We start from the raw sequence: 23,914 nt of genomic DNA, 5'->3' as shown, positions 1-23,914 counted from the left end.
CGTTAGAGTCGCTTCAATGTGCATTTTCAACAATAATATTCTACAAACAGATACAAATTTAGCCTCCTTTTTTACCTTTTCATGATTGAATTCCGTAGATTTTCACATCTAGGGTATACATATATTATATATACCGTTGTTAAGAGTAAATTTCTAATTATTTAGTTTTTTCTATCCAAATGGGGGTAAGAATTAGAAACTTAAAGAACAACGGTTACGTCTGGGTTGCGCCATATATATAGAGTATACAATAATTAAGAATCAAGAAATGTTACAATAATCAACCGACATGGAGAGTTCTTTTAAGCCAACTTGCATAAAGATCATCTTACCAAAAAATAAAAATCAAAAGGGGACAAGAAAATTATAATCAATCGGCTAATAAAGAATAATAGTCTATTAGAATGATACATGTTCATCAACATTTAGAAAATTATACACCTCACAAAAATTATTACATCTAAATATATTAAATCAAGCTTAGCTTAACAAACAAAAGTAAACATTTCTGAGTTACAAAAGCTGCATTATAATTCATATTACATAAAAGAAGTATATAAATCTCTATATTACATTGCTTTTCTTATCTAGTAGGGATGATGCAAATAAAAGCATAATCAAACACAAGAAATACAATGTGATTATGCTAGCTTTTCCTTTACTTATTCCTCATTATTTGTGCCGTTTTCAAGCCGTCTACCAACCTTAGCATTCACTACAATTGCTTCTCTTTTTAATTTTTCATGGGAAATTTTGTACCAATTGCACCTCCCATGCTAGCCTAACTATACATAACTATTTTGTTCTTAAAAAAGTTTCATTTCAAAAGAGTAAAGATTCTTTTTCTTATTACATTATTATTGCCAATATGGTATATGATCTTAAGAGAATGAATCTATATAATGTTTTCTGGTCACAATCTTCTCCTTCATATTTTACGGCGATGTTGGAGGGTAACACTAGATGCATTTGGTGGTGTTACTGTAACAAAAAAATTTTGTACAAAGATTGAAGAAATAGATGAATGAAACAAGTGAAAAAACGAAAGATTTTTTTTAATAAATGGAGTTTTATAATGTGTAAGGTTTAGGTTTAGGCATGTTTTTAACCATGCCACAAAGAAGAGCATTATCAGGGAGGTTATATTCATCTCTAAGCACACGTTCAGGTGTAGGAACACTAATGTAAAGTTGTTGCCCTAAATATGCCCTTTCCATGCACTCATTCCTTACGTTCCACATTCCTACATTGTCAAATGTCAATAATATGGCTGCCCATGATTTTGGATATACTTGTATGTTGTACTTGCTTATTGCATCCATTAGATTGTAGTTCTTCCTCTTTGCTGGGCTCCATGTCCCTACTTCAATCCTGTAATCGATTCAAATATCATCACGTAATTAGAGATGCACAAATTCTTGTATCAGACTGTCTGACCTAATAAGGCCACTGATAATTAAACAAAAACAACTACTCCCTCCGTCCCATAATATAGTGCTTGTTTCTTTTTTACACGGTCTCTAAGATGTAACTTTGACCTTTAATGTCTTCAATTCCGCATTAATAGAAAATATAAAAAGTTGATATTATGAAACTACACATTGAGACGAATCTAACAAGATCCCATGTGAATATGTTTTTTTATATATACAAATGAGAATATACGGTCAATTATTTGAAAGTTTGACCCACCAAAAATGAAGTAGTTATTATATTATAGGACGAAGGAAGTATATAAAAGTAGTTGTATAATGTATGTTAATTAATTACGGATTTGAATAGGTCAGACAGTCTTAGAAGACCGGCTATTGAGATATTTTAAATCACTACTTATACATTTTAATAAAATGTTAGTCACGAAAGTTGTTTGTTCATTAAAAACCGCGAAAATGAAAATGTTGCAACTAATATGAAACGGACAGAAGTGTAAAGAAAACTTACGCAACGGGGAAGAAGGCGTATCCTGCCAAGCGAAAAGACTGAACACTCTTCTCATGGTTCTCAAAGATGACCTCAATAAAGTCCCTATGTTTGAAGTTGAGCACAATGGGTGCAATGGTGATCTTATCAAGCTTTTCAATGTTAGCTGGTGGTTCGTCGCCTATAGGATCGTACTTGAACACCTTAGCCGGGGCTTCGTAGTACTCGGCGAGCTTCATTGGTGTTTCAGGGTCAGTGTGGGAGACACCATTTACAGCATATCTAAGTTTCCCATCGACTGTATTAGCTGTAGTGGCTAACTTAACCGTGCGAGTAATGTTGATTTGACCATAATGGTAGGATCCTTGAGGGTTAGGCCTAGCCGCACTCGCGGTTAGGTTCCACCGGAAGGATCGGAATTGGTTCAAAGACCAAGCCCATCCAGTGGGTGCCTCTGGAAGGATGTTGGAGGCTGGTCCTTTACCGTTTTCGTAACGGATTTTTCCTGTGGCTTGGAGGTGGTACTTGGTGAACCTATGAGCAAAGGTTAGATTAGTTGTTAATATATGTATAATGATAGATTTAATAGCATGGGAGACCTTAATTATGCACAAAATTTGTTATAAATATAATATTGAGTGACATATATAATGGTACAAAAAAGTGGGACAGAAGACTTTGACTTTTTAGACAACTTGTTGAGAATAGTTGCTTATATAAAGGTATTGGGATAATGCTACTATTGGGTACATGATGATTGTGTCTTTCCTAATAATGACGAGAGATCACATGACAAATGCAACATGTAATAGTCCTTGGAGAATGTGTGATGGTAAAAAAAAGTGAGACAGAAGATTTGAACTCCTCAGGCAGCTCGTTGAGCTTATATAAAGACATTGGGATAACGCTAATTATTAGGTACATGATGATTATGTCTTTCGTAATAATGAAGAGAGATCACCTGACAGATGCAACCATGTAGTAGTCTTTGGGATCTTGATCAGCAGTGACAAGAACAGCATAGCATTGACCAAGATGAACATCAAGAGAGTCGTAAGAATTTTGAACAGTATGTGATCCTTCAACTTCAACAAGCTTAATTTTATGGCCTTGAATTCTAAAGTTAAGAGTATTTTTCAATCCAACATTGCAAATTCTATATTTGTATGTTTTTCCTGGCTTCATAGTAAAAAGAGGCTCCTCCTTTGCATCACCCACTTTGCCTTGCTTACCATTCATAAGCACACCATCTGGCCTGCCTAGAGACTTACCACTATCCAAGACCTTTCTAAGAGCTGTGTGGCTTTGTTTGTACCAATCACCAATGAGTACCGTGTAATCGTCCTCCGGATCCGGGTAAGGAACCGGTATGAGAAGACGGCTGTTTACTCGTAGGCCACCGAACCCACCGGCGGCCTTGAGGAAGCCGGTGGTTGGGTAGTAAAAGAAGGAACCAATTTGATCCTTCACTTGGAAACGATATGTGTAGTTTGTGCCTGGTGGGATAGGGCACATTGTACCTGGTGTACCATCTTGCCATGAGTTCTTTCTTTGTTGGATTCCAACCCTAATACAATATCCAAGGACAGAAAGAATGTACGCGTTAAAAAACTATCCACATAAAATAACATGTCTCATTTTAGAACATAACTAGATCAATTAGGCCGAATGTGAAATAGATGTCCTAAACCGACAGCATGATCCAAGTCAGACCGTGTCTGATTGGCTCTAATATATGTTAGGAATGAGTGGTTAATCGATGTGATTGAAAATGAAAAGTAGATCAAAGATACATACCATGTGAACAACAATGGCTCGTCGAGTTGGTTAAAAACATTAAGTACAATGTTGTTGTTGGTAGTGGTGTTCAAGTTGGGTCCAGGAAATTGCCCATTAATAAGGATAACTTGTTGAGGAGCGCCTAAGGGAGATTGTGTACCATATGTAACTTTCCAATCGTAGAACAAGTATGGATCTTCAGCTTGTGCTACCATTACTATCATACATATTAGAAATGGGAAAATTGAGAAAATTATTGTATTTTTACCCATTTCTTGAAATTTTCTTTCAAAAAAAAAACCACTCTTATTTTTGTTTTTATTTTCCTGCTATTGTTAATTTATATATAAGTAAATGTTGATTTGCTTTGTGATTACAACAAGAGTTTCGTTAGCTCAATAAATATCTGTTTTTAATTCCATTAGTAATTTTCCTAACATCACGGTCTCCCTCTCAATGCATTTCTATTTTGGGTTTCTAAATATTTGGCTGTCAAATATCATAGAATTTCTACAATTGTCTATGACTGAAATTTTGTTAACATACACTGAGTTCTTACACGTTTGACAATTTTATGTCCAAAAAAAAAGTTGCCAAAAATTTTGCACTAATTTGACATTCTATTTTGAGATTGAAAACTCAGCAATAATCCAGAATAATTAAGGCTGTTAAAATCCCAGAAAATATAGGCATTTGCCTAATCCTCCATTAAACTAAACCCTCATAAGACCAAAAGTTATTATAAACATTTCTCCTATAATAAATTGATGGTAAATTGAAATTTATTTGGCCGTTTCTTGTATGTTTTTCCGATATCAAAAATAAAGAGCGACATTCCCGTTCCCTAACACTAGTTACTATAGTATGATAATGAGTAAATCTAATAGCACAAAGTGAGAAACGGTTAGTCTTATGTCAAAGATATACAACAGATCCATTCACGCGATATATTATATTTGATTTTTTAAATGTTGAGTTTTCACATGACTCAATTACCATAGGTCACATTCACACGAATAGAGTTTTCACATGCAAGTAAACCCTTCATCTTATAAAAAAAAGGCTAATTTTAAATTAAAATGAGATGGTCTCTTATAAGACCGACTCTTTCTGCACATAGGTCACAATTTTTTTTGTTTCTATCTCTTTGCTTTCTTTAATTTCACAGTCTCCATCAACGTCTTACTTATTTTAGAATAGATGATGTATGATAGTATTAAATGGTAAAGCACAACAGCTCCTATAATACACAAAAGTTTACATATATATTATAGATTCGTACATGAGACGAGGTTATAATATATTTCCTCCATTCTTTTTATATTACAATAATTACTATTTTGGGTAGTTTCACATCTATTGCAACAATTCCAATTTTGGTATAAAAAGCAACTTTAATTGACAATATTGTCCTTACTTAATCTTAATAAAACCATCATTAATTACTCACTTAGCCTTATAAAATAGCTTTTATTTTCTGAGGATGATTTATCTCCTACTCTAGTTAATTAAAAAGTTACTTTTATGCTATACTACTCATTTATTCCAAATCCTTAAAATTATGTCCAAACACATTGTTGTAATAGAAAAAGAACAGAGGTACTATTAGTCCGGCTAAATTTTAATCGGATTGGGTCACCTTTAGTTTTTACTACTTATAACCTTCAATTTTGGCTATTTTTTGGGACATTTTTGGACTTAGCTTCTCCGGGTCTGGTCATATTTTCTCTCGAAACATTCCTAGGAAAGTCTACGTGACTTGTGACGTTGCGCGGGTGCTTGGCACCATTTGTGTTGTCTCGAAAAGCCTCTAAGCACCCCCATTTGTTCATTTCTCGTGAAATCCAAAATTACCTCGCAATGAACAAAAAGGCATCCATATATTCGTTCCAGGCCACATGACTCCTTTCCAATGACCTACCATGTCCCTAGGAGGCATCCCGTGGCGTTCGGAGCTCGAGATCCGGGAAAATCCAAAAGCGTGTATTATAACCTTCAATTTTTGTTGTTTTTGGGACATTTTTGGACTTCTCTGGACCTGGTCATATCTTCTCCAGAAACATTCTTAGGAGAGCCTACGTGACTTGTAACGTTGCGCGGGTCCGTGGCACAATTTGCATTGCCTCAAAAAGCTTCTAAACTCCCCATATGTTCATTTCTCGTGAAATCTAAAATTGCCTCGAAATCAACGTAAAGACATCCACATATTTGTTCCAAGCCACATGACTCCTTTCCAATGATCTACCATGTCCCTAGGAGGCATCTTGTGGCGTTCGGAGCTCGGACCTCGAGAAATTCCGAAAGCGTGTATTATAACCTTCAATTTTGGCTATTTTTGGGACATTTTTTGACTTCTTCGGGCCTGGTCATATTTTCTCCCGAAACATTCCTAAGAGTGCCGACGTAACTTGTAACGTTGCGCGGGTGCTTGGCACAATTTGCATTGCCTCGAAAAGCCTCTAAACACCTCATATGTTCATTTTTCGTGAAACCCAAAATTGCCTCGATATGAACGTAAAGACATCCACATATTCGTTCCAAGCCACAAGATTCATTTCCAATGATCTCCCATGCCCTTAGGAGGCATCCCATGCCGTTCGGAGCTCGGGTCCCGGAAAAGTCCGAAAGCGTGTATTATAACCTTCAATTTTGGCTGTTTTTGGAACATTTTTGGACTTCTTTGGACCTGGTCATATCTTCTCCCGAACATTCCTAGGAGTGCCTACGTGACTTGTAATACTACGCGAGTGCTTGGCACAATTTGCATTGCCTCGAAAAGCCTCTAAACACCGTATGTTTATTTCTTGTGAAATCTAAAATTATCTCAAAATGAACGTAAAGGCATCCACATATTCGTTCCAAGCCACATGAATCATTTCCAATGACCTCTCATGTCCCTAGGAGGCATCCCGTGGCGTTCAGAGCTTGGACCTCGGGACAGTCCGAAAGCGTATATTATAACCTTCAATTTTGGCTGTTTTTGCGACATTTTTGGACTTCTTCGGACCTGGTCATATTTTCTCCTGAAACATTCGTAGGAGTACCGAGGTGACTTGCAACGTTGCACGAGTGCTTGGCACCATTTGCATTGTCTTGAAAAGCTTCTAAACTCCCCATTTGTTCATTTCTCGTGAAACACAAAATTGACTCGAAATGAACGTAAAGGCATCCACATATTCGTTCCAAGCCACGTGACTCCTTTTCAGTGACCTCCCATGTTCCTAGGAGGCATCCCGCGGCATTCGGAGTTCGGACCTTGGGAAAGTCCGAAAACGTGTATTATAACCTTCAATTTTGGTTATTTTTGGGAGATTTTTGTACGTCTCCGACCCTGGCCATATTTTCTCACAAAATTTTTCTAGGAAAGCTGAAGTCACTTATTGTAACGTTGTGCGGGTGCTTGGCACTATTAGTATTGTCTCGAAAAGCCTTAAAAACCCCATTTGTTTATTCTCGTGAAATTTAAAAGTGCATCGAAATGAACGTAAAGGCATCCACATATTCGTTCCAAGCCACATGACTCATTTCCAATGACCTCCCAATCCCCTAGGAGTCATCACGTGGCATTCGGACCTCGGGCCCCGGAAAGTCCGAAAACGTCCGTGTATCATAACCTTCAATTTTGGCTGTTTTTGGGACATTTTTTGACTTCTCTGGACCTGGTCATATTTTTTCCCGAAACATTCTTAAATGCTGACGTTACTTGTAACATTGCACGGGTGCTTGGCATAATTTGCATTGCCTCGAAATGAACGTAAAGGCATCCACATATTCGTTCCAAGACACATGACTCTTTTCCAATGACAACCCATGTCCATAGGAGGCATCCTGCGACGTTCGTAGCTCGAGCTCGAAGAAACCTTCAATTTTGGCTGTTTTTCGAACATGTTTGTACTTCTTCGGGCCTGGCCATATTTTCTCCTGAAACGTTCCTAGGAAATCTGACGTGACTTGTAACGTTGCGTGGGTGCTACAACAAATAGTATGTGTCTCGCTTGTAAAGGTTTAAATTATACTTCTTAACTATTTAGAGTTTGTTCTTTGTTGTTTTATATGGTTCGTTTGGGAAATATATATTCATATACTTGAAAAGAAGTGAAACTGTAGGTTAAAAAAGATATGAGGTTAATTTGTTTGACTTATATGTGTGCCCGTTTGATAAACGAGTTGGTGACCCGTTTAATTGGTTGGATTAGGGTTGAGGGATTTAACCTGTTTAACACTGATTCAACACGAACTAGAATAAGCTAAGGCTTGTTTTGTATTCTTTGTTGAAATAAGAAAACAAATACAGGTGGGGAATTCATACTCAATGGTCCCTAATATCATTGTTTCTTGAAGTAATATGAGCAAATGATGTATCCATATACAATACTTAAAATTGAAAAAATAGAAAATATACAAGTACAAGTATATATATGTGTGTATATTATACATTTATCATGAAGTAACATATTGAACAAGTTCACAAAAGCTTAGGATTTATTCATAGAAGATGCTATATTGGACAATTTTTTGTGTTTTTTCTTTTTTTTTTTTTTGGTATTGACATTATAACATTTTGCTTGGATACAATGTAATAATAATAATAAACTCAAGACTAATACGGGTACAACAGATTGCCTCACTCAATTGATGCCAATGACACCTCCTTTTTGTTAGTTTCTTCCCTACTGTCATTTTACTCAAAGACACAAATGATAATTCTCCCATGAAAAAAAATAAATTTATCCAAGAACATAAACTTTGGAATAGAAATAAAAAAGAAGAGTGAAAAAAATGCTAGTTTGTGTAGGTCATTTTAACAAATTTAGATGCTGTAAGGTGGTGGTTTGGGCATGTCCTTGACAAGACCACAGATCAAAGAGTTATCTGGCAGGTTGTATTCATCCCTGAGTGACCTTTCTGGAGATAAAACACTTATGTACATTTGCTGTCCTAAGAAAGATCTCTCTGGTGCTTCATTTCTCAAGTGCCACATTCCGGCGTTGTCAGTTGTCAGCATGATTGCAGCCCATGATTTCGGGTACACTTGGATCGTGTACCTGCTCACCGCGTCCAGGAGATTGTAGTTCTTCCTCTTCTCCGGTGTCCATTGTCCTACCTCAATCCTGTTTTGCACATTTTGTTACAAAACAGTAGGTTAAAATTGTCCTAGTTAATGAAACATGTATGTTGTATAGAAAAAAAACAGGCATATTATTGTGTAGTCTGTAGTGTACTTACGCAACAGGGAAAAAGGAGTAGCCATCCAAGTGCCAAGATTGGATACTCTTTTCATGGTTTTCAAAGATGATCTCAATGAAGTTTCTGAAGGTACCGTTGAGTACATTAGGCCCTGTGGTGAACTTATCTAAGGTCTCAACGTTAGCTGGTGGTTCGTCCTTGATCACATCGTACTTGAAGGCCTTCTGGGCGACTTGGTAGTACTCGAGGAGCTTCAATGGGGTATCAGCGTCAGTGTGGGAGTGACCGTTGATGGCATAGCGAAGCTTGCCATCAACTGTGCCAGCTGTGTTAGCCAGCTTGATGGTTCTTGTGATGTTGATCTGCCCGTAGTGGTAAGACCCTTGTGGGTTAGGCCTGGCTGCACTAGCAGTCAAGTTCCACCTCAAGGATCGGAACTGGTTCAATGACCAGGCCCATCCCACGGGGGCCTCTGGAAGGACCGTTGATGGTGCACCCTTTCCACCTTCATATCGCACTATGCCAGTCGCTTGGAGATGGTACTTGGTGAACCTAAAATACAAGTAACAAGGTTAGCAATTAGCATGCTACCATGTAAACTATAAAGTCCATATTTATGTTTTAACCAAGTGTGAATGCTCTATTAATTGTACAAGTCGAATTAACCTGGTGGATGCAACCATGTAGTAGTCCTTAGGTTCTTTGTCTGCAGTGACTAGCACGGAGTAACACTGACCAAGGTGGATGTCAAGGGAGTCATACATGTTCTGTACGGTGTGAGATCCCTCGACCTCAACCAACTTCATGGTGTGCCCTTGCATTCTAAAGTTGATAGAATTCTTCATTCCAACATTACAAATACGGTACCTGTATGTCTTCCCTGGCTTCATGGTAAACAAAGGCTCTTCCTTAGGATCACCCACCTTACCTTGCTTACCATTCATGAGAACAGCATCAGGCCTAGCAAGAGACTTGCCATTTTCGAGATGTTTTCTGAGGACGGCATGGCTTTCCTTGTACCAGTCTCCAACCATGATGGTGTAGTCATCCTCAGGATCAGCAAACGGGACAGGGATCAAAAGACGGCTGTTCACTCTAAGCCCTCCGAAACCTCCAGCTGCCCTCATAAACCCGGTGGTTGGGAAATAGAAGTAACTTCCAATCTGATCCTTCACTTGGAAACGGTATGTGTAGTTAGTTCCTGGTTGAATTGGACACATGGTTCCTGGTGTACCATCTTGCCATGAATTCTTCCTCTGTTGGATTCCACTCCTGCCAGTCATACAACATAAGTTATATGTAGATATAAAATTAATCACTTATGTTACTCATGTTTTCCTGAAATCTGACAACAGAAAAAATAAGAAACTGTTCTTCCTGTTTCCATATCTCTATTGTTAAACTAAATTCTGCACACACAATAGCTATATCAAAGTCAAATATTCATTGCAGCCAAGGCAATCTTCGTTGGTAAGATGACAATCTTGCTCCTCGATCAAAATCTGTCTTAGTATGCCTAGGAAAAAATCACTGCAAACTCTGTAAATAGCAGCAAAGCAAGACTATAGTACAAACCAGGTGAATAGAAGAGGTTCATCAAGTTGGTTAAACACATTCACAACGACGTTGTTGTTGGTGGTTGTGTTGAGGTTAGGACCGGGGAATTGTCCATTGATTAGAATAATCTGTTGAGGAACTCCGAGAGGAGAAAGGGTGCCATAGGTAACCTTCCATTCGAAGAACAAATATGGATCCTCAGCGCGAACCATCATCACAACCATGGAGAGTAGCCATGGTATCAATGAGGAGGTAATTATTGTTCTCTTTCCCATGATTAATACACTATATTACAGAGCTAACAAGAGAAAAGATCTTAAAGGCCTCCCTTAAAATTCTATAACAAAATATGTCAATTTATATTGTTTGTATGTTTATGAATAAGAGAGCCTGCACGAGGCTTGTTAGCTCAACCTTGGTTATCACCCTTCATCTTCTTATACTCACCACTGCTAATTTAAACATATTCCTAATATTATGGTTAACCTTCCAATTTCATCCTAATTATGGTTTCTCTTATTATAATTATCCCAACTATGGATAATAATCTAATGTTAGTAATATCAATCTTTTTTTTGTTGTTTTTTTCCATTTTAATTAATTTCGCGGTTACAATAATTATGTCCTAAATCTTCTCAATTCCAACATTGCTAATTGGTAAGAATTAACATGTTATTTTCTATAATTAGTAATATCTTTGTGTGCATGTAATAATGATAACTACATTGTTGAAATTTAAACAACTTTGTTTGGACTTGGTCAAATAAAATTCTCCCCTTTCAAAAACTACAAAAGATGTGTACAATTAGCCATAAATTTCCTTTTGCGTTTTAATGGGAGAGAAATAAATAAGCTATATATGTTACTCTTTTTTAATATTATTAGAGAAAGATATGTTATTTTCTGTTACCTTCAAGAAAATACAGCATATAAATAAATAGTTAAATACTACTAGTATAGTTATGCCTTTAATACTCTACCGTTTTAGATAAATAAGATTAATATGATAGAGTATGCTAAATAGTAAATAGTAAATAGTAAACATAACACATTTTTCTTAGTAAACTCAAGAAGCCAACACATCCTAATTCTTAGTAAACTCAATAAGCCACTAGATTAGGGCTAAATAGATTGTGGGCGGTCTTCATAATGTCTTTCCAAATATTTTTACTAATTGATTGATGACTTCTTAAGTGTTATGCTACTTTATATTAATTTTTATTCAAATTTTTTCTTCCTCTTTAGATGCTTCTCAGAGGCGAAGTCAGGCTTGGTTGTGAAGGGGGTCGGTTTAACAGAAAATTCTAAACATGGTTGTTGTTGAAGGAGACCAATTTACCTATAAAACAAGATATAATCATTGATTTTCTTCAAAGCTATGTTGAGGCTGCAGGAGCATGACCCTCTTAGGCCCCAACATAGCTTCGCCCCTGATACTTCCCCTACCCAGCTAATAAGATTTTTTTCAAGGAACGATAATAAGAGTTTGATACATTATGACCTTTAAATTATTTGCTATTGTCACTAGATCCTTTTGATAATTATCGTACTTTGATTTTATAATAAAATTACCAATAACTAAGAATTATGATGCTGAAAACAACTATAGTTATTAGGAGTATATATTTATACATTTAAAATTTTCTACAATATGTCTTCCATGTTCTAATGTTGGGTCTCCAATTTTAATGTAAAATGTGGTATAGAAAAAAGTACATGTACACACCAAATTATGTTTTTTAAATTCATATTTTTATTATCCTTCGAGAATAAAACTCAATGTTTTTATTTTCTTAGTATTTTTCTAAAATTCATTTATTTGGGTTTTCAAAGAAAAAATTTACCTAATTACGATGTATAGAAATTTGAAGCCAAGATATTGAATAACTAACCTTTAAGAGGGTGTTTGGATAGGAAAAATCGAGGTGAATGATATAAATTTATATTCCCTTGTTTTTGCGAGAGAAAAAGGAAGGAAACAGAATTGAAAAGATCAATTTCCTTGACTACTTTGAACATCTAAAAGACTAAAACTAGGAGCCTAAGCATACAAGGGAGCTCACCAATATTTCTACATTTTCCCTTGTAATGAAGATGAAAGAATAAATGATGTCAATACAATTTCAAGTTAGTTTAATTTGATCTAAAATCACATGGAACATAGTAATACATATAGCTAGATACCAAAAATGGGAAGAAGAATATGTCTCAGTTCTAGGATGCAGCTACAGTTGGTTCCTCTTCACTCTCGACGAGATCACTAGATGTAGAAGAAGGTATTCGATGTCGTGTCAAAATTCGAGATGTTGCAAGCTTAGCTTTATGGTAATCCAATACAATAACTCTATCATCATCCAAATCAATCCTCAAATTCTTTTCTTTACAATCCTCTACAAGCTGGCACAAGTGCTTCAAATTATCGATCTCCACTCCATTAACTTTTCTCACCTGCTCACATACAACTTGGTCAGATGCTAAAAAACGAGGAAAATCAAAGGGTAGCGGATGTACTTCTTAGCACATACAAGAGCAAAGGTAATCACCTAAAAAGCCGTTGTTTTGGGGGATTACGCCTCTGTTTGATTGTACAGAGAACGATTTCCCAAGGGAAAGTAAAATTTTGAATTTGTTTTCCGTTGTTTGGTTTCTTCGAGGAAAAGTCAGAGAGAAAAGAAGAATGAATATGAAGAGAAGATGGATGGGTGAAGAGAAAGATAAAAGTAAGGAATGGGAAGGAAAACAATTTCCATCATTGCGGAAACTGTATTCAACTCATTACAAACCAAACGAGGGAAACTTGGAAAACTAACTTTCTAGAAAAAGATGTTTGTCCTACCCAAACACTCTTAATTTATGACCTTACGTTCAGAAAACGCTTTCTCCTTATCATATCCCAGACAAGTTAGAGCTGAAATTGTTTTCAGGATTCAGGAGGGAAGCTTACCGAAACTTTGTTCAGGAAATCTTAAACCCTAACCATTGTTCAGGGAAGTTTGGTCTTCTCGCCCCTCTAGAATATCAATAGTAGAACAGAAATGATGCAATTTTATTGAAAGTTTTGGACAGTCTTTCTGGAAGGAAGTGAGTTTTAGACGTTTTTCAAGTAAATTTCGGCAGAATAGATCACAGGAATGAAGTACATCAAACAATTTACAGAAAGTAAATCTAACACCTTGGATAACAGCATAAAGAAAAGTAGATAAACCATTTGGCCACAATCATAAACAGAAAGATTTCCATGGTACCTGCAATTCTGAAAGCCGCTCATATCCAGCATTAATATCATCCATAAGAACCTGAAAATGAAAGCCAGTTTCAGCAACACACCATTAAGAAAAAGAGTTGCTCAAACATAGAAAATAACAGCACAGACTCCAGATAAAGAAATAATAATAAAAAGGGGTGCAAGAGAGAGCAAGGGATTGGGTAGTTTGCGATTTTGGTCAATGCCTGGTCAATTGCGTTTAATTTGGTTTGCTTTATGCAATGAACTGACCTAAGTGTAGATATCGCTCTATTGTCAGGAGTAGCTTCAAGAAGAAAAAAGAAAGTTAGCTAGAGGGGAGAACGAGGGGAGGGGATCAGAATTCAGAACTCTATAATTATGAAGAAAATTGTTGAGAGTTACTTCCACTTTTGGGCATGAACCCACTCCAAAGCATAATATATCTACCTTTATGAAGTACTTCATGACACATCAATCAAAGAATTTAGTATGAAAGAAATATGGCTGAGATTTTAGAGGTCAGACAGCCATATTTTGGTGCGAGATTTAACTTTTAAATATATTATCAGCATATATACCACCCATATCCAAAAAGATTTTGCGAGCTGACAGGGGAGAGATGGGGAGGAATTGCAATGGTGAGGTATGAAAATGTATGGCTGGATCCAAGATGCTTTCTCAGATCAGCAAAAAGATCTTGATACTTATAATGTAAGATATCTTTGGTAGAAATATACCTGAGATAGTATAACTAGCTGTTGACCGGCTTTCTTTGGCACCTCTCTGAGTGCTCGTTCACACAATCTACGAGGTGAAGTATTGTACCATTCTTCTCCATACTCATGGAGGTATGGCTGAGACAGTGGAATAAAGACTAGACCAGCAAATATGTAGTAACTAGGCAGCTTATCAAACTGATGGACAGGAACCAATGGCTGCAACTGTAAAAAAAAAATATAGACCAACACGGATCATTCATCTGCAAAGCATTGTTACCATGATATTATAAATCAGATGCATAAATTGGTACAGAAACACTATAGTTCATTTTCCAAACACTACTAGATAAGGTTACTTTCTCACTCTTTGGGTTTATGAGATTGAGGCATCACCATTATCAAAGTATATAAAGCAACTAAGCAACCTAACCAAAAATCAGAATTATCAGTTACTAAGAGTGAGTGAAAATCCCTTCTGAGTGTTCATATATGCACGTGTAAACTTGTGCGCCTTTATCTGTGTTTCTACTGATTGCTCATCTATCGGGCTATCTGATGTGAGCATTATTTTATATAAGATCAATACCAAAACGGTTCTGACTTACAGGCTGGACATTTATCAAGAAATCGTACTCTTTGCCATCCCTTAACACCTTCAGCTCAGCTTTCTCATTCACTTTCTTCATGGAGACTAGATGATCAAAAGGTATTCGCTCTCTATTCCTGAAAGGAACTACCATTGGAGTAAACACTCCAAAATATCAGAAAAGGCAAAATATTAAGCACACTACCTGCCAGTGCAGGAGAATATGAGAAAATTATCAAGAGATATCTAGGCAACAGGCAAACTCAAGAGGAACAATTACATGCTTCCCCTTTTCACTTGTAATTACAAACACACTGAAACAAATAAATGATATATCATTCGCCAATAGATGACACCTCACTCATTTATGGAAAAACGCAAATCTTATAGAAAAGCTTTCTTAATTAACAGCATCAAGAAGTTACACAAAACAAGTACCTGTCCCATCGTTTGCTATAGACACACCATCAAATGCCAGAATAATATCATCTCTCTTCAAAATCTTGTGAGCTTCCGAAATTGGGTTAATTTTACTCACAAGTACCCCCGTCATTCCAGGTTGCATCCCAAAGTGTTCTCGCAGCTGCTCATTTTCCATTGCTTGGCACGACAAACCCAAAGAACAGAAACCCACATACTTACCACGATCTTCTACACTAGCTATGAAATGCGTTATCACAGGCACTGGAATAATGTAACTGCAAAAGAAATTCACAGAAACTTCTCACTCTTTATATGCATTATCATATAGGGGTAAAAGAACAACAGAGGAAATGCCTTCATTATTCTTCAATATATGCTATGTATAAATTTTATACTGTCATATAGTTCCAAGAAAAAGGCTGTCACTTTGTCAAAATAGTAAAAATTCTATGATTAATATTCCAATACACCCCTACTTATAGATGCCACAATAATTATGAAGGTTATTACCATCAATTCATGCAGGGGGGGAGAAAGTGAATATTTGTGTAAGCACAGATGGAGTATAATTTTGGACTCCTCTTTTTATATATGTGTGCCATTTTAGCTATGTGAGATTACGCATATGTACTAATAAAATGGCAATGACATGCCAACATCTAATCTTGAAGGAATAAATAAATAAATAAATAAATAAACAAATAAGTAATGATTAGATATATAAAATCCAACAACATCGCTTAAGTAAGAACATCCCCGATTCCCCTCCCCACGTTGCTGAAGTGATTATGCTTTGGCCAAGAGCAGCTAGATAGATACATGTTGAGCTCTCACAGAACGACAAAATTGACTCACCCAATATTCTCTGCACCTGAAAGGTTCTGAAATGCTACTCCAGCAACTTTATCTCCCATGATTGCTGGGCCTCCACTATTACCCGGGTTGATAGCTGCATCAATTTGTATCGCCAGGAGCTGAGTAGCCCCGTGTACATATTGTGTCGGCTCAACTCTGGAAACAACACCTGTTGTTACGGAGATGTTATCCCCTCCTACAAATGAGCAAAAATACTATCAGCAGCTGGAGATAAGTAAAGCCAGTTCAACACATAGCTCTAAAATCTAACATGTAAGCAGTCAAGTGCTCAATGTTACAATTCTTTTTTTAAGATAGTTCGCCTGACTTCCCGTAATCTTGAATGAAATATATAGACAAAGATTCTCAGAACTGCTCGTGCATTAACACTAAGTGCCGGAAACCCAATTTATGAGAATCCAATGGGATGCAAACAGACTTTTAAATTTTACCTAGCTCAATACAGTGTCCAAACACATGTAGCATTACCTTGCGGATATCCTACAACAGCTACAGCTTCTTGCAGAAACGGAGTCTCTCCAAGTTCCAAATGTTTCATACCCTGCCAGAACTCTTCATTCTCAACAACTAAGATAGCCAAATCACACTCATGTCCAACTGCCAATACATCTGCTCTATACTTGGTAGGGCAACCATGTTTCCTAACAAGCAAATACTTGTGATCCGCCACCACATGTGCATTCGTCAAGATCCTTCTCCCCGAAATGACAAACCCTGCAAGAAAAATATCATCTCATGAACATAACTCGTTTATTAGCAACACCCTCCTGATATCTTGACAACATTTTTCGAACTTCGCCTAGAAGGTGTCAAACCCTTGTGTAAGATCTTTAATTAAGTAACTCAACTACTCAAGATTCTTTCTTTTCAACTTCCATATTGTTCCAAACACAAATTTTTTCCTCTCTTGGCTCCAAGAGACTCATTCAATTCTTAAAGTCCATCAATCAAAATGACAAATTTCTACATAAATCAATTACAATTTACAAACAAACACTACTACTAAAAATTAGCAATTACCAATACAATCCCAAAACACCCACAATTACCAAATTCAAGAAACAATCATATAAACAAACCCATTATTACTAACACTATCAAAATCATAACATAAAACAGATTAATAATCCAAAATGGAAACAGTTCAACAATAGAAGTAAAAAAGAAGATTTACCAGAACCATTAGTTTCGCGCTGAGACTTATTCTGCCAAGGTAAAATAAAATTCGGACTACTAGCAACAGTAAAAATCTTAACAACAGAATCAAGAGCTAATTCAATAGCAGCATAAGCATCTGTTACAGTCGAATTACAAGCACTTCCATCAAAACTCTTTAAATCTTCAACCTCAGTATTTTCTTCTTGGAACCCAACTTCAGGATCAACTAAATAATCATCAATTTGATCGTTTTTACATGAATTGGGATTGTGGGTATGATTAATTACTTCACTAACAACAAATTTAGAGACATGGGTGTTTTTGTTTTTGATGAATGAGGTGGGTGTGAGAGAAGATGAGGAAGAAAAGGGTTTAGAAATGGAGTTAGAGGAGAGAGAAAATCGAGGTGAGAGTGAAGAAGAAAGACTGCGTACTGCGCGACGGAGATGATGGTGGCCTTGCATATTCTCTCTCCTCCGAAGACGACGAAGTTTGCGCTACTTAGCGATTTTGAGGTTTTACAAGGGTTTAAGAGAAGGTTAGAACTTAGAACTCATAGAAGTTTCTTTGTTGAGAAATGTTTTTTTTTTTTTTTTGTTTCTATAGATTGTTTGGTGGGAAAGAAAATTGAGATGTAGGGAAAACATTTTTAGAAACAATTTTTTTTTTTTTGTTTGTAAATTGTAATAATCATATTTTACAGGGAAAATTATGTTGTTATTTTTAGAGTTGTCATATAAGGAACGGTCGGCTAAGTTCTCTCGGTTTGGCTCACTAGAATAACGGGATTGGACAACAAGTTAAAAAAAATGAAATATGGGTATGTTAGGCTCAACCCATTTATATTAATGGGTGAACATTGGTTTTTCAACATGTTGGCTTGCCCAACTTGTTTTAATTCTCAATATGAATCCTAAACTATGACTTTTTTTGGTAGTCGGACTTTATTTTATTTCTTAATGGTAATCCCGTGTTTATGGTTATACTTGAAAAGTGGCATTATTAAAAGTTCATCGAAAGTATTGCTTTTGGTATATCCAAAATATATGATACTATAGCTAATAAGACGTGTATGATGACCAATGATGCATTATTCACCAAAGACCCTTGGGTATGGATTTCTATCTTATACAAGGGAGACCAATGTTTAGATCTTGGTGGAAGTAAATTTCAATATTATTAGGGAGGGGGTTTGGAGCTTGTTGTGCCTCTGGGTGAGTGGTCGTATGCGAGAGCACAGAAGAAAATCTTCTTATCATGGGGTTCTCGAAAAAGGGCCCTCCAAAAAAATGTTGATGCATCATTCAGTAAGAGGTCGTATGTAAACATGTTAATAAACGGAATGGTGACGTATATGTACTTGTAAAAACATAATGTCATATTTATAGGAAGAACGGACAAAAGCAAAATTAAAAATTTATGTAATAAATATAGATTGAACTACAAAATTTCAAAAAAAAATACTTTTTATTATAATCAACATTTTTTAAATAACTACGTTTTAAAAAATATCTTTCAAAAAATTACCTTATATAATAATTTTTTAAAAAAAATTGAAAAAATAAATTTAAAGATAGTTTTATGAATTTTGTTTCCTTAAATATATAACTTTTTAAAGAAAAACATACAGTATATATTGATGTCAATAATAAGCACCTAAAACACTGGTAAATATTAGTGTTAAATAACATCATTAAGTGCATCTTCCCCTCCAACACTACCAAGAAGTTTTTTTTTTTTTAATCTATACTAGTAATGAAGATATATGCATCTCTAAACTTCTAGATCACTAAATTTAGTTGTGGTCACATAGTTCATAGTTTAGTACAAGTCTATATTTGTACAAGGACCATATAGGAGTCCTAAATGACCTGTGTAGTTGTGTTGGCTGACCTGCGATAAATGCTGATCCAGTATGGTCCTTTTTTCTTACCAAGGGCTCCAGTAGGGCCCAAATAAATATAAGAGTCCCAAATTAATACATCAGTTTAGCCTTGTCATTGCACAATTTGGATCATTGATATCTCTAATCATCTATATTGGTAATAGTTATGAAAAGTTGACATGTTAAAATATTTATTAAGATAAATTTAGAGCATCTTAACTACTTCCCACATTCGAATTTAGTTGTGACACTTTTTATTTTAAGAAGTTTCAAATTAAATGTTGCACTTTTATTGTAGTTTATAATTTATCTCTATCTCTCTCGTATCACATTGGACCCTTTTATTTTATTTCTCTATCTCTCTTATCTCCAAAAAATGTTTAGAAGTACGTGATTTAAAAAGTGTCACAACTAGATTAAAACGTAGGAAATTTTTAATTACACTAAGACATGCGAATAGTATAAAAGTCAAATTATCGCAACTAATAATATATCTAATAACTAAAATCGAAGGTGTATAGGACTGCATACATATTACGTTCACACATTAAAATTTCTTTTAAGCTAATAGTCTAATATAACTATTTGGCCTTGTTTGGCGGTTGGCTGTTGGCTGTTGACTGTTTTGTGTGACTGGTTTGACTGGCTCTTTGTATTGGTTGTTTGTGTTGGCTGTTTTACTATTTTTATTTTATAAACATGTTTGGTAAAATTGTATTTGGTTGTTGGCTGTTAAACTATAAAATGACCATTATGGGCATTGATTTTTTTCATCCAATTTTCACAAGGGTATATTTGTAATTTTATTATTAAAAAGCCAACATCCAAGGGAGAAAAGCTACTTGGAGTAGCTTTTGGCTTTTGGCTGAAAAGCCGGCTTAAAAGCCAACAAAAAAGCCACAAACCAAATATGATTTTGGCTTTTTGACCAAACTAAAAAGCTAAAAGCTAAAAGCCAAGCAAAAAACCATTTACCAAACACCCCCTTTGTTAATTAGCTAAGTTCACAAATGCGAAAAAAGGTCGGGATCTCAAATCAATCCCGAAGGTAAAACACACTGAGATCCATCAATCACTTTGGTTCTACAAGCTTATGGTTGTTCTCAGGGCAATTCTATATCTACCCGATGGGTAGTTAACCCACTAGAAATAGAACATTAAAAAACTATTAGAATTGCTGGGTTGGATTTCACTATTTATTTATTTCTATTAGTAGCGGGTTGTTGACCTACTGGATAGATAAAGTTTTTTCCTGTTCTCATCAACTTGAGGACCAAAAATTGATAGCAACAACAAATGTAGATGCATTATAGTTGAAAGGGTTGTCCCTCACGTTTAATGATGTTGATAATCCTACTATGAGTTGTGGGATCTTTGACTGACTCTAATCACTCTTATCAACATTGATGTCAATTTAACATGCCCTATTTGCTTGGTATGTCAATTTGTACCTACTTTGTACGCTTTTTAATGATCATTTAACTAATTTTTGGTCGGTCTATATTTTTTTTTTTGCACCTAGTAGTGATGTTCGTACGAATAATGGCTGATCAAAACGTACAGGATATAGACTTTGATGCAGTGGCTCTTAAATGTGGGCATATCTTGTGCTTGTGCTTGTGCTGCTGCTGCTGCTTCAATGTCTATTGTCGATGGATTGAAGACAGCTCCTTCAAAGCATAAGTGTAGGTATTAAAACCTTATATTTTTTCCGTTCTGTTTTAAATGAAACATTTGTTTTTTCACGCAATCGAACGCGGTTCTTTAATCATTAATATCTTTAGTTGTGCACACATAAAAAAATTAAAAAGTTATAATTTGATAGTAAACATCAAGACGAATCTAACAAGATTCCGCTTGACTATGTTTTTCTCTATAAATGATGATAAATTGGAGTAAAAAATGATCAATGAATAGTGTCATTTCACCCAATGTTTTATTCAAAACATAATGGAGGAAGTATTATACTTATGTGAGATATTGTTCAATCCATTTAAATGGGGTAAATTAAAATGTTGTTTTTTTTAAATTATAAATCTTAATCATGCATTGGGGGAAACAAGTGTACCTTTTACAAAAAAAAAATCAAAAAACTAATATCTTAAGAAATTTAAGTCTATGGAATTGCTCATGCATTTTGTTTTGCTTTTACTGATATCAAGAGTTTGAATGCTCATTTTCAATATAAAATGAGCTAGGCATTATGTTAGTTCATTTGTTTAGTGTCATACTACTATTGAGTAGAGGGGGTATTGTGTTGATAATTGTTGTACTTGTAACCAGAATTAATATTCCCTCTAAAATTTTAGTTACATAACTATACTATTGATGAATATGGTCAAAGCTCTGAGTCTTTGACGTAAGAGTTTATGGGTCTGTTCTCTTCGGCATAAAACATCAGAACTGAACTGGATGGGATTGAACTGAACTGAATTGAATAGTAATATGTGAGAGTAAAAGTATTATCTAGAGTTAAACTGAACTGAACTGAAAATAAGTTGGGGAGAACATGCCCTAACTAAGTGAAATGATATATGTATCCCTTACATAAAACCTACATATAAGGAATTAAAAATACAAATATTAAACAATAAATAAACATTAATTATCGGTTGACGTGTGATTGAGCCATTAATTCCTAAAGTAATATCCCCTCAAAAAAAAATCTTAAAATAATAAGTACTATTTCAGAAAATGTATCTAACGCAGTAACGCTGATATATAGCTCTTTATTTCCCATGAATTAATTTGGAATCAAAATAAAAACAGAGAAAATAGTAACATTTGATCAACTCATTTATATTTCTCTTCAGGCCAAAGTTTATGGTGGTGCAAATCGCTTGGAAGAACTCAACATTCTACTAAGTAGAAGGTAAAAGTAGACTATTATTGGACTTTTTAGCATTTTATGAAAAAAGAAGTTGTATACAATCGGTATATGAACAATGTTTTTTAACAAAAATGTTCTTACATAACAAACAGGTGCCCTGAATATTGGGGTAAACGGCTTGAATCAGAAAGAAAACAGAGGCTTCGGCTAACAAACGAACATTGGCAATCACAACTCCAGGATTTTATGGGAATCTAAGCTCTCATCTTCTTGGCTCTCCCTCCAATTTTTATATGAATTCTAATATGTAATTAAATAGTGCTCTATAGGTTTAGTCGTCAATTTATTTATATACATCTATACAAATGTGTACTTATTAGGATTCTTACACATGACATTTGAAATGAAATGTGATAGATTAACCACTAAATCATTACACTTTTTATGTTTTATGATTCAAGGTAAAACATAATAAAATCTTATAACTATATGTTATTATAAAAACATAGATAATTATTTTTTATCTCTAACATCTTTATTAAGTAATAGCATTAACGCGTCCTGTCATGCCCTGACGTGTAGGGCTAACCAGTTATTGGCTTTAACCCTAATTTCGTAGCAGAGCAACATATCATGAAGAGTAAAAGGCTCCTCCCAAGACGTTGTCACTATGTCAACTACGCTCAGAATCCTCCAGATCTGGGGAATGATTTCCCAGGGCTAACTTGGTAAATTTGCAACAATTCTCTGACTATAGGGAGAAAGCCGAAAGGGTATCCTAATATCTAATTTGAAGGGGTATTCATAAAATACCGCCCAAGCCATAAGACACATCTCTGGTCATTCATGATATTCAACGTTCCTTAAGACAGTATCAACAGGTATAAGTTTCCTAAGTCTAGGAATTTCATTAGATCTTCTTGCGACATAGTGGACTATTCTTCATCAAATTCATCCCTTTCTTCTACAATTCTTTCTTTCGCTTTGGTTTTTTCTTGGCTCTTAACAAATTTTTTAACGTTATGCCTACTTGGAGCCATGGATTCAAACAGTGAAATTAAAAGTAATTGAAATTCGTAGCAAAAGAGTGACGGAGATTACCTGGCAACAGGGAGCGCATCCGATGAGTTTCCACTAAGAGTTCTATAGAGAAAATCGAACATTTAAGGAGAGAGAGAGATAGCGTGTGAATTCAAATCAACCCGCGTATGTTTTTATAGTGTCATCAGTAATCATTAATAAGCAATAGATCTATCTTAAATGCGGGTTTTTGATCAACAATTGTTTCATCACTTCATGACTCTTGATATTTCCCCATTTCAACAATTGGAGACAAACTGTTATGGCTAAAATTTCAGGTTGATATTGACGCAATTAAACAAAGATGTTGACACATCCAGGGCCGGCGTTGACGTTCTGACTAAGTCAAGGATTAAACTACTATCCAAAGAATAAAGGACGCGTAGCTGTTGTTGCTTACTAAGTAACCAACGAGGACTAAAGTCAAAAGAGAGTGGCATCAAGATATGAATTCAGTTGAGATTGTGCAGAAATTATACGGAGCTACCTCTAAGATCCTTGGAGGCACGTTGTAGCTAGGTTGATTTCTTATTTCATGTATTCACTTTTTTGATCTTAAAAATCATGTCCAAACCCATTATTGCAATAGAAAAAGAAACGTAGATAGTATTTTTTTTATCATGAAAGATAATAGGTCCGAATATCAACCCCTGTTAGGCTACTAGCCTGTAAGGCAGGCTAGCTCAGA

General features: G+C 35.4%; 3 protein-coding genes and 1 pseudogene across 3 annotated transcripts; 1 reads left to right on the top strand and 3 right to left on the bottom strand.

Annotated features, from left to right (window-relative positions):
- Nucleotides 1-1,070: 1,070 nt before the first annotated feature.
- On the bottom strand, nt 1,071-3,971 carry LOC104890152 (L-ascorbate oxidase homolog). Its single transcript, XM_010675536.3, has 4 exons — nt 3,718-3,971; nt 2,882-3,487; nt 1,942-2,454; nt 1,071-1,371 (listed from the first exon to the last, which is right to left on the bottom strand). Exons 1-4 carry the CDS (start codon nt 3,969-3,971, stop codon nt 1,071-1,073), a joined length of 1,674 nt encoding a protein of 557 aa, XP_010673838.2.
- A 4,125-nt stretch (nt 3,972-8,096) lies between these two features.
- On the bottom strand, nt 8,097-11,440 carry LOC104890153 (L-ascorbate oxidase homolog). The gene is made up of 4 exons (XM_010675537.4): nt 10,462-11,440; nt 9,553-10,158; nt 8,926-9,438; nt 8,097-8,810 (listed from the first exon to the last, which is right to left on the bottom strand). Exons 1-4 carry the CDS (start codon nt 10,716-10,718, stop codon nt 8,510-8,512), a joined length of 1,677 nt encoding a protein of 558 aa, XP_010673839.2. The 5' UTR covers nt 10,719-11,440; the 3' UTR covers nt 8,097-8,509.
- A 908-nt stretch (nt 11,441-12,348) lies between these two features.
- On the bottom strand, nt 12,349-18,323 carry LOC104890154 (protease Do-like 10, mitochondrial). The gene is made up of 8 exons (XM_010675538.3): nt 17,448-18,323; nt 16,742-16,987; nt 16,253-16,448; nt 15,413-15,672; nt 14,994-15,121; nt 14,407-14,610; nt 13,689-13,739; nt 12,349-12,891 (listed from the first exon to the last, which is right to left on the bottom strand). Exons 1-8 carry the CDS (start codon nt 17,893-17,895, stop codon nt 12,658-12,660), a joined length of 1,767 nt encoding a protein of 588 aa, XP_010673840.2. The 5' UTR covers nt 17,896-18,323; the 3' UTR covers nt 12,349-12,657.
- On the top strand, nt 18,248-22,404 carry LOC130591215 (probable E3 ubiquitin-protein ligase BAH1-like 1; annotated as a pseudogene).
- Nucleotides 22,405-23,914: the final 1,510 nt, after the last annotated feature.

Source organism: Beta vulgaris, chromosome 4 (genome assembly GCF_026745355.1).
Source record: "Beta vulgaris subsp. vulgaris cultivar EL10 chromosome 4, EL10.2, whole genome shotgun sequence".
NCBI classification, from domain to species: Eukaryota; Viridiplantae; Streptophyta; class Magnoliopsida; order Caryophyllales; family Amaranthaceae; genus Beta; species Beta vulgaris.
The sequence above is the reverse complement of the archived record's forward strand: the minus strand, read 5'-3'. Positions and strand labels throughout refer to the sequence as shown.

What these genes read in the sequence shown, in the direction of transcription:
- LOC104890152 (XM_010675536.3), bottom strand. Translation starts at nt 3,971, where the DNA reads ATGGGTAAAAATACAATAATTTTCTCAATTTTCCCATTTCTAATATGT. An exon ending in GAGCCATTGTTGTTCACATG is followed by an intron (nt 3,488 to 3,717) that starts GTATGTATCTTT and finishes ATATTGTATTAG; the next exon opens with GGTTGGAATCCAACAAAGAA. An exon ending in TACATGGTTGCATCTGTCAG is followed by an intron (nt 2,455 to 2,881) that starts GTGATCTCTCTT and finishes CTTTGCTCATAG; the next exon opens with GTTCACCAAGTACCACCTCC.
- LOC104890153 (XM_010675537.4), bottom strand. Translation starts at nt 10,718, where the DNA reads ATGGGAAAGAGAACAATAATTACCTCCTCATTGATACCATGGCTACTC. An exon ending in GAACCTCTTCTATTCACCTG is followed by an intron (nt 10,159 to 10,461) that starts GTTTGTACTATA and finishes TATGACTGGCAG; the next exon opens with GAGTGGAATCCAACAGAGGA. An exon ending in TACTCCTTTTTCCCTGTTGC is followed by an intron (nt 8,811 to 8,925) that starts GTAAGTACACTA and finishes TGTGCAAAACAG; the next exon opens with GATTGAGGTAGGACAATGGA.
- LOC104890154 (XM_010675538.3), bottom strand. Translation starts at nt 17,895, where the DNA reads ATGCAAGGCCACCATCATCTCCGTCGCGCAGTACGCAGTCTTTCTTCT. An exon ending in GCGCGAAACTAATGGTTCTG is followed by an intron (nt 16,988 to 17,447) that starts GTAAATCTTCTT and finishes TTTTTCTTGCAG; the next exon opens with GGTTTGTCATTTCGGGGAGA. An exon ending in TCAGGTGCAGAGAATATTGG is followed by an intron (nt 15,673 to 16,252) that starts GTGAGTCAATTT and finishes TTTCTTTTGCAG; the next exon opens with TTACATTATTCCAGTGCCTG.